This window comes from Myripristis murdjan, chromosome 13 (genome assembly GCF_902150065.1).
Source record: "Myripristis murdjan chromosome 13, fMyrMur1.1, whole genome shotgun sequence".
Classification (NCBI taxonomy): Eukaryota; Metazoa; Chordata; class Actinopteri; order Holocentriformes; family Holocentridae; genus Myripristis; species Myripristis murdjan.
In genome coordinates, this window is record NC_043992.1 from 28,531,551 (window position 1) to 28,555,817 (window position 24,267).

At 39.6% G+C, this 24,267-nt stretch overlaps 1 protein-coding gene across 1 annotated transcript; it reads right to left on the reverse strand.

Annotated features, from left to right (window-relative positions):
- Nucleotides 1–1,153: 1,153 nt before the first annotated feature.
- On the reverse strand, nt 1,154–13,454 carry tmprss4a (transmembrane serine protease 4a). The gene is made up of 13 exons (XM_030067718.1): nt 13,024–13,454; nt 8,902–8,956; nt 7,728–7,871; nt 7,384–7,536; nt 7,013–7,139; nt 6,698–6,817; nt 5,948–5,991; nt 5,455–5,617; nt 5,176–5,342; nt 3,903–3,998; nt 3,656–3,798; nt 2,981–3,130; nt 1,154–2,330 (listed from the first exon to the last, which is right to left on the reverse strand). The coding sequence occupies exons 1-13, from the start codon at nt 13,027–13,029 to the stop codon at nt 2,319–2,321; spliced, it is 1,380 nt and encodes a 459-aa protein (XP_029923578.1). The 5' UTR covers nt 13,030–13,454; the 3' UTR covers nt 1,154–2,318.
- Nucleotides 13,455–24,267: the final 10,813 nt, after the last annotated feature.

Here is a 24,267-nt window from a genome sequence, read left to right on the forward strand (position 1 = left end):
ATTTTTTCATTTAAAAATAATATGTTGCACTGCTATACAGACACACAAAAATATATGTTCAAATTTTATTCTTTTGTGTCCAATGTCATGTTCATTTTCATTTCATTTTATTATACAGGAAGGCAATTAATAGTAAGATGATAGGTGTTGCAATTAAAACGGGGCTAACTCAGTTAGGAGCTGTTTTGCAGCAGATTCCTGTTCTACTGTACATAAAAGATATCCCGGTGTGTGTCCTGAATCATTTTAGCTCTCACCCAGCAGTAAAGGACAAATATAAAAAGGATTAGCATGTTATCCCCATGGTCTTGGACAGACAGGTTAATAATTTTGTCAACATGAAACGAGAGCATCTGTATTAAATGACATTCCATCAGCTGGACTGTGGTAACCAAATGGCTTATTTAGACGTTTTTGTGACGTTCGTCTGAGCATCACTCTTCACTGGTTGAAGTGACATTCAAGGCATAAGAATATGGGCAGCATTTTCCAACATTTGCACTTGCAAATGGTCAGTCAGTCATTTTGTGACCATTATGTGTCTATGGTAAAATGACTACAATACATGTTGTCTCAAAACATACTCCCAAACTTTGGTCCAAGAAGAATGCAATTTATTATAATATATATATCTTATTTACAAGCACATAAAACATGAGCAACAAATGTACAACCATTATCAGCCACCCTGGCACACTGCATGCAGGCTTAGAAAGAAATGTTATGCTTGTGCAATGACTGTATTTAACAATACAGCTGAGTCAAACAAAATGTACACAACTTTCACTTTAAATAAAAAGTGCAATTTTGTATTTAGTCTGTGTAACTCTATAAACCTAGAGCATGATAAATAAACTTTAAAACACAAGCTCATCTTTCACATCACAGAATTAAAGAATCACACTTCACTGTGCTGCCATCAGAGATTGGACCATGACTGAAAACTGAAAATGACCCTATGGCAAATTAGCATGTATTTCCTTTTGTTCACATTATACCCAGCTAGTGATCACCACTATTAACAGCTTGGCTTTAGTATATGTATATGCGTTTTCTTAAGGCACATTGAACATCAATTTGCACTGAACACTGCAGTGAACACTTACAGTGTGAATGGAGTTTTACGCTTTCTTCATTTAGCACTTCGTTAGACTAATTTTCATTTTACTTGAATCATCTACGCGTTATATCAAGTAATGCTGACTCCCCACTTAAAGTGCTCTTGTAATTCAATCTGTGGAAAGAGGCAGTAAAAAGGTGCATCGCCCCTTAACTGGAGCAAACAGAAAGCATCAGAACAGCTGAATCTCAGCACCGAGAGTGCTTTCAACCCCTTGACTTGTTAAGCTTTTCATTCACTCCTTTTGTCTTAAGTATGGCACAGGCTTACGACGTCTTTAATCTTTGCAAATGGGTTCCACAACAAAGTAAATTCTGCAAACCTGAATAAATTAAATTTTACAACATGATTTTGAAACATCACCATCACACATTGCACACCTCTAAATCATAGTCACATTTGGCTCAGATCTCCGGGCTGCGTATGTGTTGGTGATAAAATATTCTATTATTTAAAAACAGGTGTAGCACAAACTGAGTATAAAAGTGTTATTGGAATTGGATTGTGTGTTTGGAGCTTTAGCAATGGCCCATTCTGCTATGACAAACACAGATATATATTTTACACCCTGAGATTCTGTGTACTAAAGAACCTGAAGAGGCATGAACAACACCCAAAACAAGCTTTAGTGAAATGTTTTGTGTGTGTGTGTGTGTGTGTGTGTCTGTCTGTCTGTCTGTCTGTCTGTCTGTCTGTCTAATATACTTACATTGGTAAGTATATTAGTGTGTATATGTGTATATACAGTATGCAAGTGTGATTTGACAATGCTGATCCCAGATCAGATTTATGGAAATGATAGATGTTTTCTTCACCATCATTACAAACATGTTACAAAAGTTTTAATTACCACCTTAACCGTTACTTAACTTAAACATTAACCGTTATCATGAAAATAATTTGAGTCAACACTGTTTGTTTTCATGACAAAACATGGATTTGTGAACATTATTCTAGGGCAACTTCATCCAATATTGCATGTGTGTGTGTGTGTGTGTGTGTGTGTGTCTCCATGCTACATACATTCAGATGATTGTGTTTGAGTGTTATTCTGTGTTACTGCTGAGAAGCATTTTCAGCTTCACTTGGAGGTCCCTTTTCTGTTCCTCTGACCCTCCATGTTGAAGCAAAGGCCTCTTTTCAGCTTCAGTGTCTCTCTGAAGCGATTTTTACTGGCTGCTGGTCAGCATGTAGGACATCAGGAGTTTTTCTAGGGGGATAAAATAAGAACAATCAAGACCAGTTTTATATAGTTTTTGTTTTGTCTGTCTTTTTTTTTTTTTTTTTTTTTTTTTTTTCAAATGAACAGTCTACCATTTCACAAACTGTATCTCACAAATACAGCACCCAAAGCAACACTTGTAAAAAATATCTGTCCTCGCCATTGCATGACTGAACTGCAGGGTTAAACTCAGAGCCTCTTCACCCACTACGAGTGCAAACGCTGTGGGAAACCTAGTCAAGGCCTTGCCCACTTGAGTTTAAGCGATGTTTTCCCTTTCTGTACAGCATAAGTTGATGGAAAAAGAGGAGAAATAATTTCTTGTGTCATGAAAAGCTTTTAAAACTCACACAAAATCTTTTTTTTGCTGATTATTATAAGCATCTATCCATCCATTTTACATACTCACTTATTCCTATTCAGGGTCACAGGGGGCAGGAGCCTATCCCAGCATGCATTGAGCAGTAGGAGTGGAAACATCCTGGGAAGGTCACCAGTCTATTACAGGGCCCGTTCACTCTAGCTTACAAACTGTGGTGTGCAATTAACTCCTGACTAACAATGTTTTTTGGAACCAATCAGCCTACCTCTGTGACACACACACACACCCCTATACCACACACTTATCATATCTGTACCTCCATGACCGTGTGTATCCAGTTCAGCAGCTCATCCACGTTGCTGTAGACGCCTGGCCTTCTCTCCCTGGCACAGCCAACGCCCCAGCTCACCACTCCCACCAGATTCCAGCGAGAGGACAAAAACACCAAAGGGCCGCCGCTGTCTCCCTGGGTGAGACAGGAGTACAATAACTTTTAGTATTCTGATTCTGATTCTGATTGAAAAAGAGATAACAGTGTCTGCAGTGATTGTCAGTGCTCCCAAAAAATGTTTTAATAACCTTGTACAGGCAACATTTTGATGACGATCTGAAGAGGATCTTTGCGATCTCTTTTTCACTTTGATATTTATTGATGTTGCACCAGTGAAGTCTGATTGGATATGGGCTTCTTTCCATTTTTGTATATTGGGATCCAGGAGAGTTTGTGTAGTTTTGTGCATTTGGATTATTGTATTAGCCTCTCACATCTATCATGTGACAACGTGTGTGGGAGAGGAACACCTGTGTCAGCACCTGTTGTAGTGATTGATATCTAATGGTGCTGAGGACAGCATGACCCAAAACATTTTTGCTCCTGAGTAAATGATTGAGTAGAAGCTTTTGCATTATTTTTGGAGTGCAGTGGGCCTCCGAGTCTTTTGGCCTTTGCGCTCTTACGCATTGATTGCAAGTGGAGTCAACGGTCCATTACCTGGCAGGCATCCACTTTGCCCTCCAGGAAACCAGCACAAATCATCCTGTTGGTTATGACAGGACCATAGATCGTGGGGCTGGAACACTTAGCCGAGTCTATGAGAGGCACTGAGGCCTTCTGAAGAGACGGAGATATTTTTCCTGAGGGGAGAGCACAGGACAATAAGTGTCTTTTCTTGCTCATGAGGTCAGGGTGGTGCTGATGAGTGTGTTGTGTTGTGTGTGTGTGTGTTTGTGTTCTTCACCTTGTTCCTCCAGGTATCCCCAACCTGTCACCACCAATGAGGCTCCAGCAGCAAGCCCCAAGGCTTTAGGAGGCAGGCAGACTGGTTTACGACTTGCTGAAAGACAGGAACCAAAATAAGTCTGTATGTCTCTGTATGTCTGTTTTTGTGTCTGTTTTGTTACACACAAAACATTTTCTGTCACAGAAAGACCATACCTCTTGCTGTTTGAGATAAAATCAGCAGAGGGCAGTAGACTAAAAAGATATATGTAAAGAAACAGTTTCCCCAAAGCACATCAAAAAAATTTTCCCCCAGTTATTCAACCAGATAGTTTCTGTGTGATTTCCAGTTTGCCACAGTCGCCCTGTCTCCTCCTTGAAGCATTTTAATTTTGACAGCCATTTAAAATCTCATTTTTCCTGACAAAACTACAGTGGTTTTAGCTGAAATAAATTATTATTATTATTATTATTATTATTCACATTTCACATTATTTTTCTCTGTAAATTATTTGTTTGTGACCATATGTTACACATTACAGAATTCAGAATGATCAACATTCCTGATTATAGCTTCTTGTATTTTGTATCTAGCTTTTATTATTATACTGTGCTTAGTATCGAATTAAAGTTTGCTCATAGGGTATCTCAGTTATTTTTCTCTCCCAAAAGCCAGCTGTTGCAAAGACATACAGTCGGTGCACAGATACGTTTAGGTAACGTTCAGCAAACATTAGGTACACATGTTTGTGCCCCTTGAGCTAATGATTGGATCCCTTCCAAACTGGAGATCTGCTGTCTGGCACGGCTCATTTTTGTTGTCTTCATGTTGTTTTTGTTTAGTGTTGTTGACGAATAGTTTTCATCAAAGTTTTAGTCAGCGAAATTAATAGTGCTCTGGAGTTGTTCCCAATGCCCACCGCCCCCCAGATGTAAATTTTTGATGGTTTCAGGTCCACAGCACAGTACACATTCACCCCCGTTGTATTGAGGTGACTGGGGACAGATCATGGCTAACTGGAAACTCCGCCAAATAACACAGAAACTATATGCGTGCATAGACTGCACTGGGGGTAAGTGAGAAAACATCTGTTTTTATATTATGTGTAAACTTGACCCTTTAAAAGCCACACATGCCCTTGGTGGATCAGGTTTAAGTACAGTTTATTCTGCTTGGTTCAGTTCTTTTCATATCAAGCAAACAAGCCAGCAGATGCTAAATGGATGTAGGTTGAGTGATTTCTATCATTGTATCGCCATTAATGTATTTATGTAAATTTGAATTTCCTAACCTCCCACAGTGATAGGGCTGCTAAGTCTTATCATTGCAATGTCATAGTCATTGCGTGCTGCATTGTAGTCCGCATTCAGTAAAATCCTGTCCACATAGGATCCTCCCAGTGTGCCCATGTAGGTCCTGCCTGACACCACCCTCCAGCGGCTCAGTTCTTTCTTACTTCTGCAGATCCAACAGAGGACAGACAGCAAAGAGGAAGTGTGAACATGTGTTTCTGTCACTGTCAGCTCAAAGAAATGAATGGAAAATATTAGAGATGGACATGTTTGCTGACCCTGAAAAGCAGTGGGCAGCAGTGACCACCCAGTTCGGTGACACCAGAGACCCTCCACAAGTGTGTTGGCCATTCTGCTGCAGGCTGACCTGCCACGGCCAGTCCTCGATGACGGCATCTGTTCCCCCAACAATGCGATCCTGGGTGCCAACCTGCCCACAGTCTAACATATGGGATTACAAAATCATCCATTAGATTATGTATAGATATCTGTCTCATTTACATACCACGGGTTCATCTTATACAATGAATCTGTTCTTGAACCAGCAGAGGTCTTCATACATAGTCACTGGAGGTCAGTTTAACCAGTTTCTTGAGCTCCATGTATTTTTTTCACTTGCTGTGAGAGAACTAAATGAAGGAACTAAGTCTGGTGAGTGGTGAGTTTCATTATGTGTTGTGGGAAAGTATAAGCTTGCCCATGGAAAAAAACAAACAAACAAAAAAACATGTCATTCAGATATGAATTCTTTTTTTCAAAAACAGGACTCACCTGAACAGATCAAGGATATCACAGATCCTGATTTGCACACCTTGCTGTAAAAGAATGACCAAATGGCATTCATTAAGCATTTAGCATGACACTTATGAATTGCCACAAACAGCCACAGAGTTAACCAAACATTCACAGTTTCCACACCCAAATATCGACCTAATTGCACTGACGTAATCCCCATGGTGAGTTCAGTCTCTGTTTCTGTTTGAATGAAAATACCTGTCTGTCCTGTTCCCTGCCGTTATGACAGAGCAGATAGAGAAGGAACTATTTATGCAGAGTTTTCTGTCTCCGGCGGACAGAAACCAACACTTAGTCACTCTGTCATATGTGCATACATGTGATATAGACAGGACAGCACCGGACAAATACAGTTAAAACCTGAGAGAAAGAACATTTGTCTAGGAAATGTTTATTTGAATGATAAACACAGGTAGGACAATAAGGAGAGAGAAGCAACCAAACTGTTTAATATGATATTTTCCATGCCCATGGCTATTTTTCATATCAGGGATGAGCCGGCCATCTGTCAGCACCAGCACCTGTATTTCTGTCTGAGGCTGACTTAAACAATGACAGAACAAATACTATGAATTGAGAATGATAATGTCATACAGTCACAGCAGACGTGGTGTGGAGCTAATGTTTAATGGCACACCATGAGTTTCCCCAAACAGCACAGACTTATCATTTTAAATGTAATCTACTATGACACAGAAATGAGTTGTGGAGGAAACAGTTTCTTACCGGTCGATGGTAGCCTGGTGTATGGGTGTGGTCTTGGTCCCAGGCCTGATGGCTGTGAAGGGCCCTGTTTTCAGGGAGGATACTAGGGTCTGCACTGGGACTGTACTGCTACGAGGGTTACTGTGGGACACAGGAAGGAAGGGTGTCAGGTCTGATTCCAGGTCACCTGTCTCAGATGGACTACAACAGATTTTTTGCCCACGTGTTTCACAAGTAAATGGAAAATCTGTTGTTCATTAGGCACTGGAAACACTTAATTTCAGCCAAGTGGTTACTTGTAATAATTAGTATTATGAGGTTGTGAAGAAAGCTCACTGTGTGTATCCCAGTTGCTGGCATGCTTTCTGTGTATGGTGCTCAGACCAGTCGTCACTACACACACTCCTCCATCCTGAACCTGCACTGTACACCTGCAGGACCCACCGATCTGATGTCAGACGCACTGGAGGTAGAGAAAGAAAAGAGGAGTCAGTTTTTGAGTCATTGTGAGAGAGAGAGAGAGAGAAAGAATCAGTTTGATGAATATAGTTATCTGCTATTCACACTCTGCTAAATTGCATTATTATTACTGCTGTTACACTCTTATGTGCTTTGGCAGCATAAGTCTTTTCCTGCCATGCAAATTTGAGAGAGCAACAGGAAGAGAAAATTTGCATTTTTTTTTTTTTTTTTTTTTTTTTTTTTACCTGGGAAGGTGGTGTTGACCTTAAAACTGGACACACATGTGATTTCATCCTCTCCTCCAGCACAGTCCTCTATCCCATCACAGGCTTTATCTAACGGGATGAATTTCACTGAACGCTTGCAGAAGTAGTATTTGCTGTCAATCAGCTGCTTGACTGAGGAACAAAGGATTGGCACAGAACAGGAGGAAGAGGGCAGAGTAGTGAGGCATGTGAGAATGACAATTCACTAAAATTGAATGATTCCTGTAAAGAGGGGCAGGGTTGTTATGGCACACTGTGTTTTATGTACATGATCTTTGAGGAGGCAAACTGCATACACAGCAGGAGTAAAGGTGGTGACTCACTGAAATATGCCGCAGTAACCAGTATACCCAGCAACACTATAACTGTCAGGACAGTCAGCGCCACTTTCTTCTTCTTGGATGTTTTGTCCCTCTGAGTCTTTGGAGCCGTCATGGGCCTTCTGTGGCGTCCGGGCCGTGGAACCACTGAGAGAGAGAGGGAGAGGAATGACGCCAAGGAGCAAGATCAGGAAATGAGTGGCAGAAAATGAGAAGAGAAAACAGAGAAATTCAAAGGAAGGGAAAAAAATAGTCATGAAGGTCAAACATCAAGGTCAGAGAAACAGAGAAGTTTGCAAGTTTTCATAACTGAACAAAACATCAAATCATAACGCCATCTACCAAAACACACACCTTTCCCAAAACTATAAACACCATTCCCATTTTCACACATCCACTGGATTTGTTGAACTTTTTGTGGAAAACTCAACACACAAGCCCCTTCATTTATCACTGGCTGCAGGCTGTAAGCTAATCACCACAGTAGTTGCAAATTTATAATAGCCATCCAAAAATGTTTAGCTAACACTTTACAATAAGAGTACAACAATTAACATTAGTTAACGTTAGTTAATGCCGTAGTAGTTAATTAACAGTTAGTTAATGGTTATTATGGCATTTACTAATGTTAATAATATCTACAATAACCCTTAAGTAACATATAAATTAATACCTTAGCATGAACAGCATTAGTAAATGATTCTTAGACACATTAGTTAACGGTTAGTTAACTGTTACTTAATGTTTATTACCTGTTACTTAATGTTTATTATGGCATTAACTAACGTTAATTGTTGTACTCTTATTGTAAAGTGTTACCAATGTTTATAAATGGTTTACAAACCCATTATTAAGAACAGGTTTTTACAGTAGTGTTTTGAATTGATCTCACCAGTGTGTAATGATTATTCAGTAGTGTGTGTGTATTTGTGGTTTCTGTGTGATGTCTGAGGGCAATGTTTAGTCTAGATTGAAGATTACATGGTTTTGAGTGGAGTTTGGTTTTGACATGGAAGTTTGAAGCTTGTGAAGATGTGTGTGCAGCTTTCCATTTGTGCAAAGAGTTTGGGGAAATGGAGCATAACTTAAAAAAATCTGCCTTGGCATTAAAGAAAAACTGTAAAAGTGATTGATGTTATAGTTATTATTGAATAACAAGCACCAGCTCAGGGCTCACCTTGCTGCCCGGGATTCAATGGTTTAGTGTTTTCCTCAGGAAGCTGGACAGATGTCTGAAGAGAGAAAGACAAGGATGCATAAGACAAGATGGCAGAGAAAACATAAGACTGACAGAATGCTTGCACAGCAAAGGAGCAAATGCATGGAAAATGTGTGTGTGTGTGGATGAGGAGGTTGCGTAAATTTGTTGTTGTGACTGTGTGTGGATGTGTGCACTTTAAATTTTCATGTGTGACCATATCTGTGTGCATTGTGTATGAGTAATTGTTTGTGCATGTGTTTTTGTGATTGCATGCAACAATGCATGTCTGTATCCATTACAAATGGAGTGACAAATCATCTCAAACCCATGGAACATTCTGGTAATGTCCCAATACAAGTCGTCACTGCTTACTCATGTGCCTTGTTGAATATATTTACTTCAGGTGCAGGCATTTCCCCTAAGCTATTGTCGAACAGGCTCACCGGCTCCACCATGAAGCAGCTGGAATCTGCACGTACAGCTGGGTGTGGTGTGGCAAGGTCGACTGGGACCCGATGAATGAATCCACTGCTATCTCAGAAAATATCCTCCATTCAAATGTAATGGATATGTGAGGGCACCTCTCTACAAGCGCAGGAGTCAGATCTAAAAGTGTCACTAAGCATCCACTCTTGTGAAGTGTGCTGGAGCCAGACACTAAACTTCTGCCATTACCACAGATGTTGTTCTGTAGTCGGCTGTGCACTCTGACTTCCCTCAAGTGGGGTGGAAAAAAAAAAAAAAAAGAAATCCCCAAGGAGAGCAGACAAGTTTCACATTTCTGATTCTGAGGCCGTTAAAGACTTGTGGTGTTGCTGTGAGTTAATACGCTGTAGCTTATTCACTGTTTTGTCAATAAAACATTTAAATGTGAAAAAAAAAAAAAGGTATCAGCCAAAAGACAAGAAAATAATCAAACTGAGATACTTTCATAGATCTTCTTTGCCTCATGACAGGGAATTCAGTAAAATCCCACAGGTGCCATAGAATATAACCCTACATAGCTGACTTCCAGCTCTCAGCAACGCATTCTTGTCACCACAAACCCTGAAGCAATGCAATCTGAAACCATTTCAAAAAGGCTCATCCTGTGAGATCTAATGTGCAGTAGGTCCTTCATGCCGTTGCACTCTCACTTGTTCTACGTTAATGTTAACACATCTTCCTTGATTCTTTTATGAAATGTAAAGTAAACTAACTGAATTGTTACTGCTCTAAACAGACAGATAGCAGATCTGCAGCTCTTCATTAATGGGAAATATGACTCATCCTTTCATGTTCAACTGTCACAACACTATGTCTGCTATCTGGTGTGTTTGAAGGACATCAGCAGATGGTGTATAGATAGGTTTAATGAGAGTTTTTCCCATGTGTTGTTGTTTCTTTGTCTTGTTCACAAAGCCTTTGTGCACCAGTGTTTGAACACTAACTTTTGTTCCTTAGATTGTGTTAGGTGGAGACAGCATCTAATCCAGGAAATATTTTTTATAACCAGTGAGAAGTTTCTACAGCCATAAACTGTATTGTATTTTTTTTTATTTATTTATTTATTTTTTTTATTCCTGCTGCTCAGCTTCAGGTGTATGTCCTTATTTTTACTGCATGTTTCCTTACACTGAATTCATTCTACAGTGTTTTTTCAGTGCCAATAGTGCCAATAGTTGACTCAGAGCAAGGTGAAATATGTTAATAAAATTAAAAGTGGCTAAAATGTCAGTTTAATGACTTCAAAAGTAATTTGTCAGGCGTTTTATGTTTGCTAGTTAGCTCTTGTCACTCAAATCCAAACAGACTGGTATGGGGACTGAAATGGAGGAACAAGCAAAGTGGGAGAGGGGCAAAGAATGTGGTGGGACAGGTTCTCTACTCCCAGAAGTCTTTTTCCTTCCTTTTTCTTTTTTTTTTTGTGGAAGGTCACTTTATCCTGCTATGAATCAACTATGTCAGCAGAGTCTGTTTTACTGAGAAACTACGTAAGACACTCAGACATAAGATAGTCAGATTCACAAAATGCTTGCTTTGTGCGTGAGTCAGAACCCATAAGACCTTGTTCCTCTCTCTGCATCCCAGTTGTACTTTAGACTATATTGAACAGGGGAAGTTTCATTTCTTTAAATTAAACCTGGCAGTATATTGGCGAGCAACATGAGAGTTGTACTCAGTCAAAGTGAAAGTCCTATTCTGTTTCATATGATTGGGTTAAACAGCCATATAAATAGTCCCTTACATACATAAAAGTTTGTAAGTTGATTCTGAGGCAGCGCCTTCACACATTTTTTGTAAAAGATTGGGAAATTGTCTCTTCTTTGGAAAATAGGTATTTATTCTAAATAAAATGCAGTTTTTAGGTTTTATATTGATTTCAGAGTGCGGTGTCTGGAGAGGAAGATAGCCACGTAAGAGGTTTTATTACAATCACTCCTATATGTAAATACATCATTTGAATGCAGAAATGTATGTAGAAGCATACGCACAAAACACACATACACAAAAACGCACATGATACCGATGGGCTGAGATAAAAATGAAACAAAACACACACGCATGCATGCATGCAAAGAGAAACTAGATCACTATTAACTTACAATAGCTGAATATGTTAAATAATGAAGGGATTATGAAATTAAAGAAGGGTGATTAAGACAGTACAAAACAAGTGGGAGGTCCATCCAACCTGCAAAACCTGATCAATAGAGCTAGAGAAGTGAAGATGCTGATTGTGGCCAAAAGCATAACCGAAAATACATGTTCTCTTTGGTCAAAACAAGACGGGAATGCTGCCTGTTGGGACAAATAAACATTGTGATTGGTATCATTACCAGCATGTTCTATGACTAACATAACTCAGTGGATGAGCCAAAGCAGTGTTTGGAAACGTCCAGGTACCATTAGTCATGTTTGGCAGCGTCACATCTTATTTCTGAGGTGTATGTAGATGACAACTCTTAATCCCAAGATTTTTTTTTTCTCACGTTTTTGTTTGTTTTTCAGTTGGGATATGATCTCCTTCTGACAACGGACCCAACCTTCAGTGGGAACGGCTCCAGCTCTTTTAAGAAAGCATAACTGGGTCAGCCAGGGATCTGTTTAACAGATAAAAGCCTCAGCCTGGTAAACCTTTTGTTTGAATGAGGTGTTCCCCTTGCTAGCTCTTGGCTTTGTTGGATTGTCTTTGTCTAAATTGAGACATCCACAGAAGGGCTTTTGAGAAACTACGCGTGACATATTGTTTGTGCTTTAGTCGCAGGCAGAGATCTAGACCACTGCAGTGCTTGCATGGATGTTCACAGTCTCACACAAACACATTCACATTTCTCTGCACATACATGCACAATACTGTAAAGTTATTGTGCATAGACTTGAATGTTAGCAGGTGTACATCATATGGTTATGTGTGTATTCAGGCAAGTGATGCCTACAAACTACACATAGCTGCATCCACTGCAAAATATCTCCTTCTCAACAAGTCATTTAGTCTCATACTCGGTGTTCTGCCAGTGTGATGAGATAATCCTACTTGTTTCCAGTGCTAATCAACTTTTCTTGAATCGGGTGCTGTTTTCATGATACTAGTGGGCTGATCTGCCTTTCTCTTCCTTGTTTCAAAATATTTATACTTGTTCCCAAAAATATTCCAGAAAACAAGTGAAACTGCATTACAAAAAACTGGGATTGTCTCTTCTCACTGGGAGATTTTATATTGTTTTAAGGGGGAAAAAAACAACTTTTTAAGACTGAATATGAGACTAACTCACGAACTGACTAAGGTGGAGATTTTTTTCCATTGAATAGACAGCAATACTGAACGCACCACCTTGTTCCTCATTTAGACCCACAAACAACATAAACTCAACAGGTAGCACTATATATATAAAATGTATGTATACTTAACAACAAACCTGAATTTGCATGATACATTACCTTAAAAGGGGAGAAAACTGTAGCATACCTTTACCCTGAGTGCTTTTCTTTGCGCTGCAGTATGATGACTGGCGCTCAGTACTGATGGTGTTATTCAAAACAGACACCTTTTCGGGAGTACTTCTTTATGCAGTGAATGGCAAATTTAAATTAATGCTAAATGCCAGCTCCACTCACCCACATGATGCAGTTGTCCCTTCTTGGCTGATTCAGATGCACCTCATGAGGATCAGGGCACAAAGACAGCGCTGCCCTCCCTCCCTGGTGCTGGGATCAGACACTTTCTCTCTCTCTCTCTGCCCCTGGGTGCCCTTCCTCTTCTTCCTCTCTACCCCTCTAATCCAGTGACTTCTTCAACTTTGAAACTGTCCTAAGATTTAGTCTCACTCCCTCTGTTTCTCTCTGTCTTTCTGTCTCCTTTACCCTCCCTCCTTCTTTGTGCCGTGGTGTAACTGGATCCGGCCTGAAGGGTGCCTAACTTGCCCTGCTATGAAATCCCGAGGCTCCAATAAGGGCTGCCGGTGTGTAGCGTTGTGTTTCGACGCTCTGTAGATCTTTGGGGAATATTTGAATGACCAAGTCCTGTTGACAAAACAAGGTGAACCTACTCCAGGTAACATAACACTTTGAACCCTCCCCTCTCTCTCTCTCTCTCTCTCTCTCTCTCTCTCTCTACCTACCTACCTGTATGCATACCTGTCTTCCTACTCCTCCCTCTGCAAACTTTTTCAGAGCCCCTGGATGTAAACACACTGCTTGTTTTTCTGTGATCCTGTGTTGCTGTCAGTTGTCCCTTCAAGTGCCTCTTTGCCACTCAAATTTTACCCAAACATACACCCACACATTCAGACATATGGGCAGATACATTTACATGCAAACACACACACGCGCACTACTATGTGTGTCTGTGTATGTGTGTTATTCAAAGTGTACAGCGTTGTGTGTAAGTAGCCCCGAGGCAGAGGTGTGTGTGTGTTTTGGTGCCTGAGTTGCTGTTTTGACTTTGTATTTAGTCGTCAGTTGGTATCAGTGAGGAGTTCCTGTTTGACTTTAAGCTGTGACTCATTCTGTGTCATATCACAAAGCATGAGCGCATCACGGATGTGACAAGTAAGATACACTGGGAAAAAAAATCCCTCTTAACAAGACATCTACTCTCAGTGTTCAGTGTTAAAATCTTGTTCTTCTGAAAACATGTGTGATAAGATAATCCCACTTGTTTCAAGAATTCAATAGTCTTTTTTTTTTTTTTTTTGACAGTAGTGGGCTGATCTGCCTTATTCAGTCTTGTTTCAACATATTCATACTTGTTCACAGAAAAATACCTAAAAAAAAAAAATGAAACTGCACTGCAGAAACAATCTTGTTTTAAGAAAAGCAAAATTTTATCACTGAATATGACTAAATGACTTGTAAAGATGGAGATTTTTTTTTTGCAGTGTACATTCACATTGCCATGAGGACACCACTTTTTGTCATTTTTTTTGTAAACATATAGATAGTAACGGCCTTATGGAGTAAACCAGCTGACTCTTCAGCAATGGTACTGTGGAGAAACTTGTCTCAGGCATTCTATTAATTAAATGCCCACGTTTGAGAGGTAATAGTGATCCATTTTCTTGTGGGAAAACGTTTCAATCCCATGCAGTCAATCAGTCAATCAATCACCCCTCCCTGCAGAATGTTGGACCCATTCAGTGGCTACTGTGGTCACTAGGTCAGTGCGTCTCAGTATTCAGTGACTGAGAAGGTCATGGGAGACTGAGCAAAAGGAAAATGAGGAAGTGTGGGAGAATGAGACAAAGACTTGTACGGTTGGCTAAAGAGAAAGAGACATTGTTTTAAAACAGGAGCTGATTGTGTTGCCTGACCTGGACAATTAAAATCGACGAACCTTGACCGCTCTCCAAACCTTTCTTTACTTCAAAAACTGTGTCAGTGGACTCAACAATGGTCCCAGAATATGGGTGTCACTCTACAATCAGCTCTGTCTTTTAATGTTTTAATTGAGGTGGTAAAAGGAATAAAGACATGGACAGATAAGACTTTCGTGAGATAATCACTGATATGAAGTCAATGACCTCTGAATATTCCGCATGCATGGTCATGTGGGGCCAATAACCGCTCCTTGCCTTGCTGAAATCCAGGCTGGCATGAGGTTTCTGTGACAGCTGTGGGCTCCACCCTAGTATCTACTGGCACACAACCAAGTATTCTGTGTCCGCCTCAGCAAGCTTTGTTAAAGTCAATATTTTTTCATTGCGGAATCAATAGTTCTTAGTGATTTATGAGAAGGGGGTTCTCATATAATGCCATTCACTTTGGGTAAATCATACATTTTCTGTGTCTCTTGTCTCTATATTATACCACATTTCGAACACAGATTACACAGTAGAGCACTTGCTTATCACACAAAGACAGTGTTGACCTTGATGACAATCTGACTTGGTTAAACAGTGACAGACAGTATATTTGCAGACACCATAAAAAGTAGATTACAGGAATTCAGACATTTAATAAATCTACTGGATATCCTTCTGAGTTTCTGAGGTCTTGATACTTTGCACATTATTGCCTTAGTGCTACGCAAGCAGCCTGACAAATAGACACATTCCCTATCAGAGCACTGATATTTATTTATATTAAGCCATTTCCTTCCTAGCAAACTTACCTGTTGCTGTTTCTAACAGTGCTAAGTCTTCAGCTAAGTGTTAAGTCTGAGTGCTGGAGAGGGGAAGATACACAGGCAATTCCTTCAGTTGTGGTATAAAGCAGGTTTTTCAAAGGTTTTGAATCCCTGCAACCCCAAGAGGCCCTTGAACATACATTCACAACACTGCACAAAAAAATATTAGGCTGATAGGCCCAGTAGTACGTGAGATTAGTTTCAGACAGATGCACACACACTCAGAAAGACAATGTTGGCATTTTTACTTTGAAATTGATATTTTACATCACTGGTGTTCTGGAATTGTTCCTGTCCAGATTTGCATGCCAAGGTAAGTCAACACTGCAGTGATCTGCACTCTGTTGAGCTCACTATTTTACTTTTTCGAACAAATCCACTCTGCAGCTATGGAAGTAAATGCAACAGCGTGCATGGAGTTTTTGGGGATTTGGTAACAAGTTGTAATTCTACCAATTCTACCACTAAAGTCATGGGGTGGGCATGGTCAACCTAAATATCAGAATTTTTGTGACTTTCCTAATGCCAGTTAGAATGGACTATAAAGCCAACATTAACCAATTTGAAATAAACACGAAACTAAAAACCACTATTGTCTCATATCAGAGGGTAGACCTGCATTACTGGTCTGTTCTTTCACTGTTAAAATGACTATATAAGGAATAGTTCACCCAGAAATGAAAATATTGTCATTATCTACTCACTCTCATGTCAGTGGAGTTTTTATATCAGAATAACACACAACACAGTTTGCTGGCACAGTTTCATTTCAGCCTGTCCAAAATAACTGGAGTAAATGGAGGCTGTTTTTTCAGGCTTCCAAAACAGTAAAAACATAAAATAAAATAAAATGAAAATAACCATAAAATTACTCCAAACCACATAATTCACATTTTCCAAAGTGACCCAAAATTTTCCAGTATTCAAGTGATTATCTCCTTATTGCTAGAAGTGTTTCTTTAACTCACCCCAAACATTTGAAAACTGATAAAAGTTATGATTGCAGATCATATGATTTCATTGATCTAAAGACTTAAGAATCAATACATTTTGATTGTCCATGGCAGGGACTTGACTTGTGATGAATTTCACAGACCACCACAATTCAAAACAGTCCCTCGCATTCCCTCTTCAATCAGTTGTTCTCATAAGCGGAGTTTATTAAAGTTTAGAAAACTAGGTTAGAGCTGGATCAAAGTTCTTGCCTGATATGGCCAGCTTTATGACACACCCCACATCAGCTGTCATCCACCACTCATTCATGTGCTGCTGTGTTTAGCTGCTTTAATTGGCAAAGTGCTGTATGTGGAGTGTTAAACAGGGTAAAACCACTAAAACCAGTCACATTTTCTTTTGCATCACTAGGTGACACCATCCTCTGCTCAGTCTCACCTGCTGAGTGCTCCGCGGTCCCTCTGTGTCGCTTGACGGTCTGATGTCCGGTGTGCAGGTGTTGTCCTTGCGTGGCTGCCAGCAGGATCCGTAAACTGAACTTTATGTCTTGCCTGTGAATAGAGAATTGAGAGAGGACTGTCCTCCTTCCTTCCTTCCTTCCTTCCTTCCTTCCTTCCTTCCTTCTAATCGCCTTCTTCTTTCATCCTTTAGCAGTGTAGTGAAGATGTAAACCGGCTAAAGATGTTGACTGCTGCCAACATTTTCTCCTCCCTAACACTCTGCCTCTCTTTCCCTCTTTTCTGTTTTCATCTCCGCTGTTTTCTCTGAAGAGTTGCTCAACCTTCCCTTTGCCTTGTTTAAATAGGGAACAGCCCTCAGAGTTAATACATCCCACCTCTCCACTCCCCACCTCCACACACACACACACACACACACACACACACACACACACACAAACGCTTTCTCAGTTTACCATCAAACCCACTACACCACTAACCCAGACTAGCCCAGTAACAGCACAGCCACCTATTCACCCCACTGGGCGCGACAACAACACCTTGCCAAGATCTCTTTTGTCCAGAGAGGTGTGCATATTGTAACCTGAATAATACATGGAGAAACGGAGGGAAAAGTTTTTCTGTGTGGATAGCTTTGAAACACAACTCTAGTTAATAATTAACACCTTCACATTTCACATTGCCTACACTCTGAAGAATGTGGTTGTGTCCCAGTGTAGTTTGGGACAACGCCAGACTGTGTTACTTTTCAGCACAACATTTGTTGATGACAATGCTTTTTTGTGTCCAAGGTTTTATTACTATTTGTATTTGCAAGGCAAGAGTGAACTTGAGGGGCAATTTGTTTCAAAACTGATTATTCTGTTGAAGTTCTTGATATTTGCCCAACGAGGAGGAATAATGTGTAACAGATGTAAAGATTATGTAAAAAACTTTGTTAGAGGGTGCGTGTCATCATCTTGTGGGAACACACATTGTGTTGTTGTGTTACTGTCAATTGGGTTTGCCACCACCACAAATAAGTCAGGAAAAGTTATACAACTAAAGTGGGTCGCATCCTTCTTTTGAAATTAATGCATTCAGCACCGTTCATCATTTTCTCAATAACTGATAATGTCATTTCTGCTATGGCTATGGCAGATGTAATATTTGTAAATGGTGTGTTCTTTGCCTTGCACAATAAAAGTCTTTAGATGGTAATAAATGTCAAAAATGTGTTTTCTTTTAGATGTAAACAAAGTGATCTATGATACAACCTGCAGCATTTTCAAAGGAAAACAAAACAACCGCCAAAAAGGCTCCATTATGTTACTGAATCTCGAGGGGAATGACTGCAATGAGTCTGGAGTGTGTTGTAAGCTACATTATCCTTTGTTAATCCCCTTAGGGAAATTCATTTTGTGCCTTTGACCCTTCCTATTAGGAGCAGTGGGCAGCGAATGTGCAGCGCCCGGGGACCAGCTCTAGTTCTGAACCAGTGCCTTGCTCACGGGTTAAATAGGCTTGCTGCACATGGTCTTACAAAGAGAGGGGACTGTCTCAGTTATTCCCATTAGGCCACATTATGTGGGTAGGCGATGCTTTTCATGACACACAGTGCCATTCATAAATATCCCTATTGTAATAGATTCTCATAGGTTAGTTACAGTTACATGAGTAAAACACAACACAAAATGAAATAATGTATTCATGTATGACACAAAGTGTTTGTTCATAAATATTAAATATTAGCCTGATATTTTCTCCATTCACTGATGCAGGCTTGTACTGCAATGGTATTAAAGTTTGAGTTACCTACACAAGTAAAAACAGTCTCACACAGTTATTCGAGTAATGACAGAACAGAAAATATTTGACTTGATCATAAATTTGTTCATAATTCCTGTCTGTGAATATTAATATTTTCTATATCCATTGATGCAGGTATGAACTCTAACGGTAGATGTTCAGCTTTAATAATTGCAAAACAGTCTGCCTTGAATTACATGTCAGACATTTGGCAAGATGTAGGCTAATTTAAAGGAATTTTGGGCAAAATACCGGACTTACCCAAACTGAGACAAGGTGTTTGATATCGTTTTCACCTCTGTACAACCAGCGGTTCAGTTACTATTTGTAACATTTCATGTTAGCTTAGCATTAAGATATTGGGACTATGGGAATCACTAGCCTGGATCTGTCAATGTGAAAAAATAACCTTACAACAACTCTGAAGCTTTATCATTTACATACTGTATCATGTATATTTGGAATACATGTTGACACTACTTTTAAGTGGACTGTTTTATGCAAGTCATCTTTTCATCTTAACCTCAGAGAACACCAGACTGATGCATAGAGCTGTAAAAATGTCAACATTTTCTAACAGAAAGTTCTTGTGTTTTGCTACACAGACCCAGGCCTATTGTAAAGCAATCTGTCATGTCTACCAAATTCATGTATTTAACATAATTCATCCCTGTTTTTCATGTTTCAACTCAGCTATCCAATGTGTGGCCCTTCTATTACTCTATAAAAATCAGTATGACCCTCTGGAAAAAAAAAAAAAAAAAAAAAAAACTAATGCAAAATGTTGCCCTCCCTTGCTATAGGGCTATGCAGACGGAGCCCTGTTACCATTACCGGTGTAAAAAGGTGATCAATTTACACTTCCTTCTCTGAATCAGAAATCTGAATTTCTTTCCTGGCAGCCACTGCCATCTTACCAATAAATTACAAAAGATTTCCTGAAAAGAAAATCTTTGTTCTCCGCCTGCTCATTGTCTCAACACACAATGGAAAAACTGCCTTACCAAATTATTTTTTGTCGGCTTTATCAGTCCCACAGGTGGGTTTATCAGCTCATCAATGCTGTGTGGATGAACTCACAGAAGTTTATTTTAACCTCCAACTTTGAAGGTGCTTAATGAAAAATTGAGGGAAAACTTGAGTTAAGGGGTGAACCAAATTTTTAATTCAACATTTGCTCAGTGGTTTAATCAAGAACACCCAGATTTGGTGTTAATTTAGAGCTGCAATAGTCATCTGTAGCACTGGTTGCTCCAAGTTGTGAGACAAAAAAAAAAAAAAAAAAAAAAAAAAAAAACGCTCCTCATTATCTATAGAAATCAGGTATTTTGATGTTAGACAACCACAAACTGCAGTTTCAGTTACGCAAATAAGATGATTTGTTTACCCATCCCAGTTATAATTATGGGTCATGTACATCATCAGCATTGGGAAATAAATAAGGTTATCAATTACTGAATTCTTCCATAGAACAGTTGGGAAACCACCAAGTCAATATGGGAAGTTACTTGGACTCAAGCTGACTTCAAATAATCTCTAATGATTGACGTCACTTCTGAAGGTATTCTGTTGGTGCTTGAGATCTTGTCAGGCTGGGGAAGTGTTTACACAGAAGAGCCAGATGAGTCATTCACACACATTTATTGATTGTACACTACAAGCACAACAGAGAAGCAAACAAAGCAAAGCAAACAAAGCAAAACAAGCAAAATAAATCAATGAAATGACCACATGTCGAGAGCCATGGATGACGGCAAACAATTCAGCCATGTGTAGAGTCGAATAGCGTAGAAGAACAGGAAGGTAAGGTCACATCATCCAGAGATATAGTGCAGGTGGGGAAAGTCTTCTGAGCACTCAAGTCAACTGATCCGGATGATATGAGCATTACTAAGTCAAGTTACGCTTGTGGGGGGTGCTTAGCTGTCCTGAGTTGAGTTCACCCGGGTTTCACTGGTTGAATTCAATTGTGTATTCATTAACTATTTAAGAATTTGAATTTTACATCACCAGAGACTGCCCTTCTGGCTGTACATATAAGAATCTTAAAATAATAGAGATAATAAATAAACAAAAACACCGTAAATGATAAATTGTGTGGGGAGGCAGGTCTTGGGAATAACACAGCTTCAGGGTTAACATATTGACCATGTAAACCTGGCGCCACATAAACTGTCCATGTTAAATGCAACAAATTACATTTACATTTACATTTACTGTCAATTTGGGATGCGATAACGCTTTGACATACCTCTACTGACGGTGAATATGGTGGTGATGGTGATGGTGGTTACATTTTAAAGACTCAAACTGCTGACTGAAGATCGAAACTGAGGTGTAATGAATCAGTTATCCACCAGGTGTCTCCATGAGCTACCTGAGTCAGGTGTGCTTGCCTGTCTATCAGTCATATGTGATGGTATGGTTGTGATGAGGAAAGGGGACCGTATTTGATGTTGAGTGAAAGACACATACTGTTATAACATAGCAGCTGTAGTTCTAAGCTAGTTGTCCCAGTATTTGACAAGACTTGAATTTTGGTCTTGGTGAGACTTTGCGTGACAGAGCTACCACCCAGAGTTTCTGGCTTTGGACAACGCCTAAATAAAAGCTCTTCACAGCGTCACAGTGCTCCAACCTGAATGTCAGTGTATAGACAATCCAGACGGTCCATGTTACTGCCCAAGCTTTGTTCCAACTGTCTCAAACCAGAGGAGGGTAGAGCACTGCTAACGATGGGTGGGACCATGGCAGAGATGAAGAGGATCAACCAGTTTTAAAGGTATGCCAGGTATGGGGACATGGACAGGAAGACAGAGAGGGAAGAAGAAGGAAGAAGAAGTCTCAAACTTTTTTTGGTCTCAAACAGTTGAGACTAATCATTTGATAAAGATTGATTTAAAAGTCACAGTGAGTGATTGCCATAATCCAACACCAAAAGGAGAGGAAGGAGAGGGGAGAAAAGGGGTACACCAACCAATCTTGGCTTCTAGTGGCTAGTCAGCAATGGGGAGCGGTGGTAAGACTTCTCAAACTGAGATCGTTGTTACAGTTCTGTTTACAATGCCTGCAGTGCATATAAAATCACTGAAAATTGAGCTGTGCGGATATCCAGCAATATTTTTTTACGTAACCTTTTATGGGCAGTACAATCAATGAAAATATATGATAATATTATTTTATGTGCAAAATACTTAATCTTTAACTGTATACATGAGATTCATATCTATCAGGGAACTAAATCCTTGTTGTTCAAATGAGAAGATACTTTTGTTTTATTTATAGATTTACTTTTATTGTACACATTATGATTTATGGTGTTTTAATGCTTTTGTTGGGTTTCTGGTGCACATAATATAGGCAGCCACACAGCTCTGCCTATATTATGTGCTGACATATTGCAAGCACTTGTTTCTGTGATGACTGCAACTCTCCTACAGAGCCAAGTAAATTGATCTGTAACTGTAAATGCCACCTCTATAGGTGTATAGCTTATAGAGCTGCTGTTTGCAAAGTGCTTGGAAACAACAGTGAGTTTGAAAGTTGAAACAGGGTTGAAAAGGTCAGTCACAAAAGTCATGGTGTTGCGCTGCACACTGGCTGCTACTGATGGGTATGCAGTTGAAGGCTACGAAACGATAACGCAGTTAATATCTCACCTGTTTGCTTCATGTGTCAGCTGATGGCTATATTTTGGTTTTTTAAAATTCACTGCATACTCACTGTTGAACTGTCCTCCAATAAAATCAGGCCTGTATCATTATTCCCAGAGACTGATTTTGTAATCTTGAGTGTGAATATTCAATCAATGTGGTTAGATATTGAATTAATGAAAATTTGATCACATTATGGTTATGTAGCCTTGCAAATGGATATTTTAATGTGTAATCATTAAGCGTGACATTATGTGACCATGTCTGCCCTACTGATGAGAGTACTTGGTTCAAACTACATTCTTTTAAAGGTGCACGCTGTCCACACTTATTCTGCACTTTTGCCAGTTGATTGCACATGATCCTCGCTTCCATGGACCATCTGCACTTTTCCATTGTGCACCTTTTATTGGAACTTTGGAGATGATAAAAAGCAGAACCAACAAAGTAGAACTAGATTCCTCTTTGCATCTTTGTTGACTGACTGTTCATTGTGAAAGGTTTCACAATCTGTCATTGATCATTTGTTCTCTGTGATGGATCTGATTTAAAATTTAGTGAAGTTCAATACTCAAGCAAAAATGAACCTAAGTAAAAGTGAAATTGCTGACTTTAAAAATACTCAAAGTATACAAAAAACTACTCAGTTACAGTAATATCCGTGAATGTAATTAGTTACTTCCTTCTCTGCTATTTTACCATGTAATTGTGTTCACAGGGAGCAGGGTAAACCCAGCGGCAGTGGGGATCGGTGTGGGCTTTGGAATCCTGGGTCTCCTCTTCACTATCGCCATTGTACAATTCTGCTGGAAGTACAAATGCAAGAAGTGCAAAAAATGCTGCAAGAAAAAGCGTATGTGAAGCTCTTTCCCTTGTAGAACTGGCATACACCTTCTTATATGCTAGACATTGCACAGCATCAACCAACACTATGATCAGTGTATTGTGAATGTGCCATACTGTGGTCAGTAACATGGTGTTCACTCTGCTTATCTTTCTGTCTCTTCTGTCTCTGCAGAGCCCACACTGAAAGACAAAGTGCTCACGTAAGTGTTCTTCACTATTAAGTTCAAATGCAGACTCCTATTCTGGCTACAACAGTTCCTTGTATGGTCATCTGAGTGAGTTTGATGTGTGTGATCTGTTTTTCCATCCACAGCAAGGTGGGCTTAAAGAAATCACCTCCTCCCTTCTCCATCAGTGGCATCGTTAAATGACCACAGTTCAGTGTAAAAGGAAACCAGCAACACTTGTAATAGAGGACATTCTCAGTCTGTCACTTTCCTACGCATTGTGTCAGAATCTGCAGTTATTTGGCACATTGTGCTTTAAACCTATAATACTCCTCATCATATCTTGCTTTCATCGTGCAACATGTATAGTATCTATTCCTGTGTCTCTCACTGCTATGATGGAAAGCACTGAGATTGTCTCTTCATGTAAATAACACTGGTTCGACTGGTCATGCCACTGAATAAATGTTATCAGGTATAATCACTCCCACAGAGTGTGGGTTAGTAGGTCCTTTCCCCATTCAGTGGTGTGATAACGGTCAAATTGGGTGTAATTATCCTCCCTGTTTGACAAAACAAAAAACAAACAAAAAAAAAAAACTTTCCTTGTCCTGAAGCAGAGAGTATCAGATGCTGTACTATTGTGTCTGTGAAAAACCATGTTATTATACTATTTTAATGTCTGTTTTTATTTTTAAAAAAATGAATACAAAATTGCAGAATGCACGTTTAGATACATATTTATATATGGATTTATTTATGCTCCCACGCTTAGTTTCACTCTGTGTCATCACAGTTAGTCACTTTGGAGTATCTGTATATGTGGGTTCTAATGGTATAGATCTGAGTAAGTGCACAAACACGCATTC